The sequence below is a fragment of the Rhagoletis pomonella genome, unplaced genomic scaffold, assembly GCF_013731165.1.
Source record: "Rhagoletis pomonella isolate Grant_MI unplaced genomic scaffold, Rhpom_1.0 Rhpom_scaffold_00005, whole genome shotgun sequence".
Taxonomy (NCBI): Eukaryota; Metazoa; Arthropoda; class Insecta; order Diptera; family Tephritidae; genus Rhagoletis; species Rhagoletis pomonella.
The window spans coordinates 40,973,582-40,985,848 of NW_023458559.1; the positions used below are offsets into that span (position 1 = coordinate 40,973,582).

Here is a 12,267-nt window from a genome sequence, read left to right on the forward strand (position 1 = left end):
TCTTTATCTTTATCTTTATCTTTATCTTTATCTTTATCTTTATCTTTGACAACGATAAAGAGTCTATATCTTTGAATTTTCCTTTGTCATTGTGTCTCCATGTCCCGGTAGCGGTAAACGCAGCTGTTCGTTTTCTGTCCACGTATTGGCCATATACCGCCTTCAAGTGGTGTTAAGTATTTAATATTAATTTTAAAAATTATGCGAATCTCCAGCTTAAGTAAGTATGCAAACTTTTAATTACCATCTAATTTTCAGTTACCTCATTTCCATCCTGCGTAACATCATTCGAGATGGTTGGTGAGTGTATACCAGTACAGAATTGCAGCGTTATGATGAATATAGTATTAAAAGTCAATCCAACACAAGCTGAAATAGTTTTGTTGCGAGCTAATCAATGTGGATATGACAACAAAGTTCCTTTGGTAAGTGATTGTTGAAAACTTTTCTTAAGTGGAAACTTGATTAACTAATCAAAATAACTATTAGATATGTTGCCCAAAGCTGGAAGTACCACTAGCGCAAGCAGAAACAACCACAACCAAAATTGAAATTGGAACAGAAAATGGAACTGGAATTGAAGGTAATAAAAATACTTCAAAGTCCAATTTCACATTTGTAACGAAATTTACTTTCAGTCCCCGCCAATGAAACATGCGTAACTCCAAATGGCGCACTTGGTGACTGTATAGCTTTGGAAAATTGCAATTCTTTATTAAAACTTCATCAAAAAGAAAGCCTAACCCAAGAAGAGTTACAATATTTAGCAGAATGCGAATGTGAGAGCCCAAATTCAGAGGAAGTGAGAGTAAGTACTGCTTACTCAAAGAGTTGTTTCTTACTTGTTTGGTATTTTGTGTGTATTGGAAAGGTATGCATACACTAAGTACAAAGAAATAGTTGAAATTCTTAAAATTTTTAGTTCCTATAATATTTATTCAGACCACTAGATATTAAAATACTAGTTTGATTCTAACCGGAATACTGGACAATTGATCACTTGATTGCCAGTATTTGAGCAACGCGTGACGATTTCTGTAGAGCTGTAAAGATGAGGTCCATCAAGCTATTTCAACGCGCGTGCCACGCATTATAGAAAAAGCGGCCCAATTGTTCGAAAACTTCACTAAGGTTTAAGGACATAAGTATGTACAGAGAGAGGTGTGGGTAAATCCTCTACTAGGCATCACCATGGGCTTGTGTGGTATCCGAGTGAACTGTTTAACTAAAGCTGTTCGTCTAGCTTTACCTTGATTGAGCTACCGCTTTTTGGTGTTCACACTCCGTCAGCTGCTCGATTAGCGATGTGCTAAACGATATCTAGAACAATAACACCACTTTAGGTACATTAGGAACGTAGCAAAATAACATTTCAGGAAATAAATTCTTATTTTTATTTACATTTCAACAATATTTTGGTTAGGGAAACTTGTTTAGCCTCCATTCTTTGAGGTGGCGGAAACAAATGATACCAACTGGTGGTTAAAGAAACGCAACTGTAGTTCATTTTACCAGAGAGATATAATCTTCAGATCGAAGAACGTGGAGGAGAGTGATTCTCCTTTTCTAAAACATTGTTTTGTCTTTTTACAGCCAAATGAGTTTAATATGATTTAAAAAGTGAATACGTTATCGGTTTTTTTTAATATATACACCTCAAAATACATACCTATTTATATTTAAGAAACATTTACCTACCTAAATTTAGACAAAATGCCTGATAAAAATGGGGTACACCTTGGAAATTTCGGTTTCCATCCCTAATAGGTTATCAGGTTCTGGCAAATACCTGTCATCGAAAGACTAATTGAACGATCTGCTAGCGAGGAGGCCTTGGCGTTATTCTGTTTGCCTTGTGGCAAAACGCATACTTAAAAACTAAAATTTAAAAATAATAAGAAATATGAGAAAATTTAATTAACAACAGAAAAAAATTTATTAAAAGAATAAAAATTAAATAAAAAAAATAAATTTTAAAGAGTAAAATCTAAAGATTTAAAGAAAATTGCATCAAAAGAAAAAAAAAATAAGTATATTTTTCGTTTTAAAATAATAAAATCTAAACACTAAAAGAGCAAAAACAATAAAATTAAAAAAAAATATCAATATAAAATCAGTTTCTCAAAATTAAAATAAAAATGTTTTCTTTACAGACAATAACATAAAAAATTACAAAAATAAATATTTTATAAAAAACGGGGAAAAAATAAAATAAGTTTCTAAAAATTATGTGAAATTGAAAGAATATAAAAGTAAAGGGAAATTAAATTAAAAGAAAAAATAATAATTAAAAATAAATAAAATAAGTTTCTGAAAACTAAATGAAATTGAGAAAAAAATAATAACCATTAATTACATCAATAAAATCTAAGGCCGTTTTCTCGACAGCCTGTTAAATTTATCATCCCAGTAAACATCGTTATGACTGCTTGTTATTTGCATGCGAACGATAAAGCAGTCGACGCGTTCAGCGGGAAAATAAATTGAACAGGCATCCGAGAAAATGGGCCTAAGTATATAAAAACCAAAGGCAATAAAATTAAAAAAGAACAATAGCGGTATTCTCTGAGTCATCCAAAGCCCTTTCACAGTGAAAGTTGCCAAGAAAGCTTTTTTGTATGACTTTCGTGCCAGCATAAACAAAACAACTTTCACACACACGTATCTTACCTACGGTCTTTCAAAACTTGCAACTATCTTATATGTTACACAGCCAGTGAACAAAATGGCGTAATTGTGTTTAAAACCAAAATTTCTTTATAGGTTTGTTGCCCCAAAACGTTAGAGATAGTGGAAGAAGAGGTGAGAACTACTACAACAGGTACCTTAATATTTTAATCTTGGCTAAGCCTTGGAAATGAGTTTAAATTTTATCTACACTTCAACCAGAAGCTGCTCTGGAGGAGAGAAAATGCGAAACTCCCAATCAAGTGGCTGGTATTTGCTTATCCCTCATTCAGTGCAAATCTTTAATGAAAATAATGCACAAAAATGAGTTTTTCGAGAATGATATGCAATACTTGCGTGCCAGTTTTTGTGCAGATGCAGATAGATTTCCGATGGTAAGTAATAAAGCTGAAAGCTTTCTTATATATATATATGTATTAAAAGTTTACACAATATTTACTAGGTTTGCTGTCCCGATATTTCAATGACTGAAGATACATTCTTACCGCTGCCTCCATATTGCGGAAAAGTATTAGTAGAAAATAATACCGATGATACTGCTACCACAACAACAGATATCGATGAATATCCCTGGACGGCATTGCTCGTCTACACTAATCGTAATTTAGAGATTGTTATTTCAGTAATACCACAATAACAGCTGGTCATTCTCTTTTCTTTCCCGCAGCAAGAGGTCAACTCAGTTTTCCCTGTGGCGGTACGCTAATCCACGAGCATTTTGTGCTCACCGCTGCGCATTGTCTTGAACAGGAAGCTGGTATTAGTAAGTTAACTGGCGTACGCTTGGGTGAATGGGCTACTCAAGTGAGTAAGGATTGTCAAAGTAAAAATGCCGAACACGAACTCTGCGCACCCACACAACATGATGTGGCTGTAGAAAAGTTGATTACTCATCCAAAATACAATTCGACGAATAACGACTTAGCACTGCTGCGCTTAGCTGAAGTAGTTTCATTTACTCGCTTCATTAGTCCGATATGTTTGCTTTTCGGCAGTAGCCACCTTGCGTATCCGTTGGCAGGCACCACTATGTACGTTGCCGGTTGGGGCGCAAAGAGCACGAGTGAAATAAACAGTTTTAAAATGAAGTCTTCTCTTGCGGTGCAAAATTTGACAGCATGCATGATCCAATATTCGACTACGGCTGGGATTAATTTGACTGATCGTCACATCTGCGCAGCTGGTAAAAATGCGGCTGACAGCATCATAGTTGACTCGGGTGGGGCGTTGATGACTTTAGTGGAGATCGGGAAAGTTCAGTCATATTTTTTAGTTGGCGTGAACACACTGAGTTATGAATACTCACTGAGGAGAGGTTTTGCTGGTGTTTATACGCATATTGGCGCCTATCTGGATTGGATAAGAAATGAAATTAAGAACAACTGAATAAAATTCGATATTTTTGAAATTGAAATGGAACTATATTATGCGAAGAAGATGTGCTTTCTGAGAAATTGGACCATTTGTAAAAATACTGCTGAGGACAGCGCTTCTTAAAAATTAATTTATTGAGAGTTTTCTGACGATGCAAATTTTTAATTACAAAGGCATTTAGCCCAAAAAAATTACTATTTTTTATTTCTCATAGTTTTCCTTTTATTAATTAATTAATTTTTATTATTTAATTTGAAGTCAGTTAATTATAGTAATTTAACTGAACTTTTAATATATTTATTTACCTTGTGTCTTACAATTCGTTTCCTTAAATTTCGTTTTATTGCCTTTGAATTCCTCTCACTTGTTTTCCCTTCATTTCCTTCCACTTCACTTCATTTTACTTCATCTCGTATTTGTGTTATTATAACAGGATAATTCTGGCAACTGTTTTTTAACTCACCACAGTCTTTCTAAAAACTATCTTGAAGCTCCTTTCTGTCTTTCGAAAGACTAATTGAAAAATCTGCTGACGAAGAGGTCTTAGCGTTTTACTGTTTGTCTTTAGCAATAAGTTTTCTAAAAGTGAAATGAATAAAATATTTTTCTTTTTAAAACAATACAAACAAAAAGTAGAAAGAAAGTTTAAGTAAGTTTCTAACAGCCAATTCCACGAAAGTAATTTAAGTGAAAATTATTTTAAATTTTTGAATTTTAAATGGAAATTGCCAGAAAATAAAAAGATCATATTCCATTTAAATTGCTGGAGAAAACGGCTGTAAGGGTTAAATTAAATTTTAAATTTATGCTTATTTTCAAAACAATAAAAGCTAAAAATTATACGAAACTTTAATTTAAAAAAAATATAAATAAGTTCCTAAAATTTTAATGAAATTAAAACAAATAAATTTATTTTTAAAATACATAATGTAATCTAAAAGTTAAATTAAAAAAAAATAAAAATAGAAGAAAAGGAAAAATAATATATTTTTTTTAAACTAATTGAAAAAAAAAATATTTTTTTTTTTTTCAAAAATCAATAATCTTGTGTCTTGTTAAGATATTTTTATAAGTTGGCGTCTTTAGTTATTGAAATATCGGAGTTTTCGTATTTCTAAAATTTTTGTTCGATTTCAAAAATTTTTAACATATTGCTTTTTTGCGCCAAGGTTGATAAATGTGCCGAGAAATTGATAAACCGGTTACCGAGATACACATATGTAGGCGTAAGTGGGCCCATTTTCCAAAAAACTCGCTAAGAATCATTTTCTGCTAAGAGGTCATAGCATATATCGATTTTGAGTAAATTAGCTTAAATAGTTACAAATTTATCGCGATTTTCGTATTTCTGTAAATTATCGTTATATGGGAGGTGGGCGCGGTTCTTGTCTGATTTCAACGGGTTCCTTAGTGAGGCCCTTAGCAATGTTTGCACCGAGTTTGGTGGGGGTTGGTAAAGGGACTACAGAGATACAGAATTTCATCATAAGTGGGCGGGGTCCAGACAATTTTTCCAGAATTTTATAACTGTCTTAATTTTTGCCAAAATTCTACTTCGCGTACCAACTTTCAACAACTTGCATATCTAGAAAATACCGTTATATGGGAGGTGGGCGTAGTTATTGTCCGATTTTGCCCATTTTCAATCCCAAATTTTGGATAAAGGGCAACCTACTTACCAAATTTCGTTGACATATTTATCTAAATTTTTTCTCGAGTTATCGTGTACACGGGCGGACGGACAGACAGGCGGACTGACAGGCATGGCTTAATCGATTTCTTTTTTCATTCTGAGCATTTATGTATAGTACATTTGTCTATATCTATTTCGATTAGTTTTGGCTGTTACAAACAACCGTTATGCGAACAAAGTTATTATACCCTTGGGCAAAAGTGCGCTCAGGTATAAAAATTTCATAAGTTCCTAAAAATTAAATGAAATTTAAACAAAAAAAATCGTTTTAAAACATTATAGTCTAAAAATTTAAAGAGAGTTAATTAAAAAAAAAAATGAAATTAAAAAAAGGTATATATACACATAAACTTTTCTCAAAACTAAATTTGATTTAATTTTCCTTTTACAAAAATAATATCTAACAATTAAATTAAAAGAGAAAAATAAGAGAATAATATAAGATTCTAAAAATCAAATGAAATAAAAATAAAAATTTTCTAATTAAAATAAAATTAATTAAACATGAAACGGCATTTCTGGCTAAGACGGTTGAAAGGCATCACTTATTTCATTTCCACTCAGTTAATTTCATTGCATTTAGTTTAACTTCACTTCACTTTACATAATTTTATTCCTTTTTATACCCGAGCGCACTTGTGCACAAGGGTATTATAACTTTGTTCACATAACGGTTGTTTGTAACAGGCAAAACGAATCGAGATAGATATAGACAAATGTATACATAAATGATCAGAATGAAAAGAGAAATCGATTAAGCGGTGACTGTCTGTCCGTCCGTCCGTCCGTCCGTCCGTCCGTCCGTCCGTCTGTGCACACGATAACTCGAGTAAAAATTGAGATATCTTAACAAAACTTGGTACGCGGACTTCTTTTGGGCATGGGACGGATGGTATTGAAAATGGGCGAAATCGGACAATAACCACGCCTACCTCCCATATAACGGTAATTTTCAGAAATACGAAAGGTGCGATATTTTAGTAACTACTGAAGATAATTCACTCAAAATTGATATTTGCAATGAGTTCTAGACGAAAAATAAGAATATTAAAAAATTTTGGCAAATGGGCGTAGCCACGCCTACTTATGGTTACATGTGTATATCTTGGTAACCGCTGCACCAATTTCTTCCAAACTTGGCACAGTTGTTGGTCCTGCTACAACATACCAAATGGCCGAAAATTTTTAAAATCGGACAATAACCACGCCCACATCCCATATAACGGTAATTTAGAAAAATACGAAATCCTCGATAAATCAGTAAATATTAAAGCTAATTTATTCAAAATAGATGGTGGCAACAATTTTTTACCAAGAAATACGCTTATGATACAATTTTGGAAAATGGGCGTGGCACCGCCCACTTATGATCACATATATGTATCTCGCTAACCGTTCTAGCAATTTGTACCAAGCTCGGTATGGTTATTGTGCTTGCCACATAAAAGCAAACCGTTGAAAATTATTGAAATCGGACTAAATTACGACCGCTTTTCATATAACGGTATATTTCAGAAATGCTTGAAACTGCAATATTTCGAAATTTAAGCACGCTAATTTACTTAAAATTTATACACCCCGGCTTATTGTGTAGCGGTAGTTTTCGGAAAGGTGGAAAAACATATATTTAATAATTGCGCCGGGTATTTAATGTTCGGCTCCGCCCGAACTTAGACTTTCTTACTTGTTTCATTTCACTTCACTCTATTTTAATTAATTTTATGTAATCCTCTCACTTATTTTCATCTCATATCATTTGGTTTCTTTTCATTTAACTTTGTTTCATTTCCCGTTTCTTCATTTCACTATACTTCATTCACTTCATTTACTCTCATTTCATTACATATGTACACAATATTTCTCCTGACTACATTTCATTACGTTTCATTCCATTTCATTTCATTTCATTCAATCTTACCTAAATTTCATTTTATTTCATTTAATCTTATGTTTAAAGTTATGATATTTAATTTAATTTGAATTATGTAATTTCATTTCTCTTCATCATATCTCTTCATTTCATTTCATCTCATCTTGTTCCATATTATTTATGTAATTTCATCTAACTTCATTTCACTTTTTTTCATTTAATGTACTTTCAGTTCATTTCATTTGCTCTCAGTTTGTTTAATTCAGTTCTTTTTCATTTTTGACCATTTCGCTTCATTTCATTTGTACGTTCCATTTCATTTGTTTTAATTTCATTTCATCTTGTTTCAAATAATTTTATGTAATTTCATTTAAATTTTGTTCATTTGATGTCATTTCAATTCATTTCATTTTCTTTCACTTCGTTTCCTTTTCATTTCTTCTCACTCTTTTCATTTTTCCTCACTTCGATCTCATTTCATCTTGTGTCATATTTTTGGTGTTATTTAGTCTCACTTTATTTCAGTTATTTTTCAATTCATTTAATTTCCACCTTATTTCATTTAATTTGCCCTCACTTCTTTCATTTCATTTCTTTTTCATTCTCCTCTCACTACATTTTCCCTCACTCATTTCACCTTTTCTCACTTTATTTCGTTTCACTTCATTCAGTTAACTCTCATTTCATTTCTACATTTCTTTTCCACATTTTTGAACCCTTAATATTTATCCAGACAATTATAAAAGCTGACGGTTCAATATCCTGCGCCTGCATCAGCTGCTGCATTATTGTTTTTTTGCAGCATATGTACTAGTTATGGATATCCAAATATCACTGGCGGACGCTATCGAGCTAAAAGCTTTTATGTGAAAAAAAAACTACTATCTGACTAGCCAAACTGAGAATCCACCTCAATTTGTTTGGATCTACATATGTACTCTACATATGTACCTCAACTAAACGAAGGCATTTGCATGCAATAGAAAGGGTAGAACCAGCCAGCACTGCGAATGTATCTATTTGCATGTAGCGAAGTGCAATATAGTATTGAAATATGCAATCTCACACATAAATATAAACACTTTTTTCCCCATTTTTTGTTTACTCACGTGCGTGTCGCGTTTATATATTTGTATGCGTACGAATTGGTGCAACGACCTATGAAATTCAGTTTTATTAGAAATGCAACACTGCGAAGGAAACATTGCATCTCTATTTCATTTTTGCTGCTAAACTCCAACTCTAAAACCCTTTGGCTAGCCAGCTAGTTGCCTTTGTAATAAAACGGTAGCCGCAAACAAAAACAAATAAATCCTAGTTGTGTTGGTAAAAGCAATAATGGCGACATAAAAGCTTACAACAACGGCCAACACGAAGGCAACCACAGTTACTAGAATAATAGTAATAAGAATAGCAAGATTGTAAAGTTTTCAGCTGTAAATGGAAATACTGAAATATCAACCATATGCATAAAACAATGCTCATGAAAAAGAGAGCTAAGTATGAATGTGAAATGCAATACTTATTCGCGAGTTGAGTAATTCTAAAAAAAATTGCGGGTAACAATGAAAATAACAAATACCATTGTCATACTAAGTATTTAAGTGAAAAAATAAAGAAATTTATAAACAAACTGCAACCAAAATGGCTAAGAAATAGGTAAATGGCAAATTCAAATTTTGAACTTAGGACTGAACCGGGGTGAGAAATATAGTAATATATCGCACACGATCTTCAAAGGTGACACAACTCAAATTGACATGTTCATCAGTAAATGCGAAAAACTATTTCGTAGCACATGCTAATCAAATGGGCAAGGGTGGCTTTGCTTTAGGTTTTTTTTTTTCAACAAATTATAACAAAAATTTGCTTCAGCTTTTGCTAATTCCTGGATAAATTTTAAACAGAAGCAAGTGCTTTCATGGTATTCATAGTAGCTTGGTTCTCTATATCGACGGCTTAGTGGAATATCGACCTATCTCGGCAGCCGGCTCGGAAACGCCCCATCTAAAAAAATGTATAAAGAACGCCCTATCTCAGAATTTGGTTGAAAAAATCTCTATCTCAGGATTCGATTGAATAACGCCCTATCTCATCTTCCGCTTCCAAAACGCCCTATATCAAATTCTGAGATAGGGCGGTTTTTGATCTAATTCTGAGTAAGGCATCTCCCACCAAATTCTGAAGTAGGTCGTTCTGAAGCCATTTTCTGAGATAGCGTGTTTTCAAACTGGCTGCCGTGATAGGTCGATCTTCCACTCAGCCGTCGATATGGACTTTGAACTGGTCTGCGAGACACCTTTTTTAATTATGTATTCCTATGTGTTGAGTATGGCAAAAATCCCTTAATGAAACAAAGTCGATAGAAATATTCAGAACGTATGAGAATCTAAACCTTAACTTGAAATGACAGCACAAGTTCCTTTTATTTCTTGGAACCATCCGAATGACTTCGTTTATGTTTCTGCTCAAAGACTTGGTGAAGTTGAAGTTTGAAAATAATTACTGTTGTGTTACCTTTGAAAATCAATAATGCTTCCTTTTTACACATCTCTTTCCCCAATAGGGGTTCTGCACACTTTTTTATAAAAAAAAATTTTAATACCAATTAAATTTTTTTTCTTTCATTTTTGTTCTGCTCATTTCTTCCTTTTAAAAAGTTGCGGGTTTTCCGCCGGGATTTCAAAATTTATTATATTTTAAGACGTCCACCAAAATATTTCGGAAAAATATTAAGATTTAAGAGAGCTGGACCGATTTGAAAATATCTCCAAAAATAGAGTTTTTTTTTTAAAAAAGTCTCCTCAGATGACAAAAAATCTGCATAAAAATATTTAAAAATCTTTTCAACGGAATCGTTATAATGAGATTCTTGATGCTGTTCTTTTACTTTTTTCAAAGATTGATTTACGAAAAACTTAAATAACTGGGCCAAAACTATTCTGATTCAGACTTATGGGATCTTGGTAGAAAGTTAATCTCCCTCTATTTTTATCATTCGTATCCCAATTTTTGTTTTAAATACCAACACATCTTAATTCAACTTTGAATGATGTTCGTTCATTCTACCTTTCTTTTTCATCCTTTGAATGAGCTTATTAGCATAGGAAATAAAAAGGGTGAGAAAATATCTTTCCAATGATACCTCACAAGTCTAAATCGGAAGAGTTTAGGTTCAGTTATTCAAGTTTTTCTTATACCAATCTTTAAAAAAAGTTAAAAAAAAACAGCATCAAAAATCCCCTTATTACGATTCCGTTATTTTTTTTATATTTTTATGTAAATTTTTTAAGCTTAAGCCGTTTTGTCATTTGAGGGGATTTTTTTCAAAAAACATCTTTAAGAAACTATTTTTATTCATAAATAACTCAATTTTTGGAGGTATTTTCAAATCGGTCCAGCTCGCTGAAATCTTAAAATTTTTCCGAAATACTTTGGTGGACGTCTTAAAATATAATAGATTTTATAATTCCAATGGAAAAACAGTGCCGATTTTTTTTTTTGTATGGGGAGTGATGCAGTCTAATAAACATACATACATACATACATAGTGTGTATGCAATTCCTTTGTGTGCGCCTTTTTCTGTATAAATTCTAATTAAATGGTCATTTTACTTTCCAGGGAGTCGTAAAGTAAATGAAATTTGTCAGCAAAATTGCGTAAAGCATATTCGTCATTTATACTCATTGTTAGTTGAATTGTTTTTCCCATAATATCCTCGGGCTATTAAATTTTAGCGTCCATCGTTTACTTTGTTGTCGCTTATGGCAAGATATGGCGTTGATTGTTGGTTAGCCATAAGACAAAATATTTACTTGCTACAAAGCATTTATAGTAGAGCAAATTGATGGAAGGAGATTAAATTTTCGGATGAGAGTAAAACTGTACGCTTTTTAATTGACAAGATTTATTGCAAATTGTGTTTCAGTTCCCTCATCCTTCTGGATCAACCACTATTTATAGTTTATGATAAAATCGATTCAGTTTAATTTAATGAAAATAATATCTTTATTATACAGAGTTATTCATTCAAAGAAGTTTTTCGGCAATTTTTTCGATCCAAATAAATGCAAAAAAAATGATAACGAAAAATGACTTTGAAAAAGGCACATCGATTTGGATCTATACCAAATTTGACTAGGTTTGAGGGAAATTCGCTCCAAAATAAATAAAATTTTATAAAGAAAATGTGGAAAGTCAGGCAATTGCTTCTTGACGTGCAGATAGTTATAAGTCAATGAGTCTGCAAGGTAGAAAACGGGAGATCTCTAGATTCCTTGAGGTATTGCTGGTAGAGCATTGTCTGAAATCTGAACGTAGTCATTTTGTATACTAAATTGAGTAAGAGGTGGTAGAAATGCGATGTGAAGAATGTATGTGCATAGTTTTCGAGTGTCGTGTGCCTAAAATACCACGGACAGAAACTATAAGGAGAACATATTTGGAACTCAGCGGAGGTCAGCGAAAAAGTCCTAAGAAAGCTACTTCAGTTCGCGGGGGTAATGCAATTTTTTATAGCATCACCTCTGGAGTTTTACATAGAATATGATGTGATTCTTTTTTTGGTCTTTGAGAGATATTTTGTAGAGATAAGCACTGCGACTAATAAATCTATTGTGCGTAAACTCTTACACTTTGCAA

The 12,267-nt window shown here is 32.6% G+C and overlaps 1 protein-coding gene across 1 annotated transcript in view; it reads left to right on the forward strand.

Annotated features, from left to right (window-relative positions):
• The window catches only part of LOC118740105 (phenoloxidase-activating enzyme-like), a 6,360-nt gene extending 2,152 nt beyond the window's left edge, over positions 1 to 4,208 (forward strand). Inside the window, exons 7-14 of the mRNA XM_036471599.1 lie at positions 112 to 171; positions 259 to 425; positions 490 to 583; positions 639 to 808; positions 2,764 to 2,821; positions 2,890 to 3,062; positions 3,131 to 3,287; positions 3,356 to 4,208. Of these exons, the coding sequence (XP_036327492.1) occupies positions 112 to 171; positions 259 to 425; positions 490 to 583; positions 639 to 808; positions 2,764 to 2,821; positions 2,890 to 3,062; positions 3,131 to 3,287; positions 3,356 to 4,074 (1,598 nt within the window). The 3' untranslated portion in view covers positions 4,075 to 4,208. The remainder of the gene's footprint in view (positions 1 to 111; positions 172 to 258; positions 426 to 489; positions 584 to 638; positions 809 to 2,763; positions 2,822 to 2,889; positions 3,063 to 3,130; positions 3,288 to 3,355) is intronic.
• Positions 4,209 to 12,267: the final 8,059 nt, after the last annotated feature.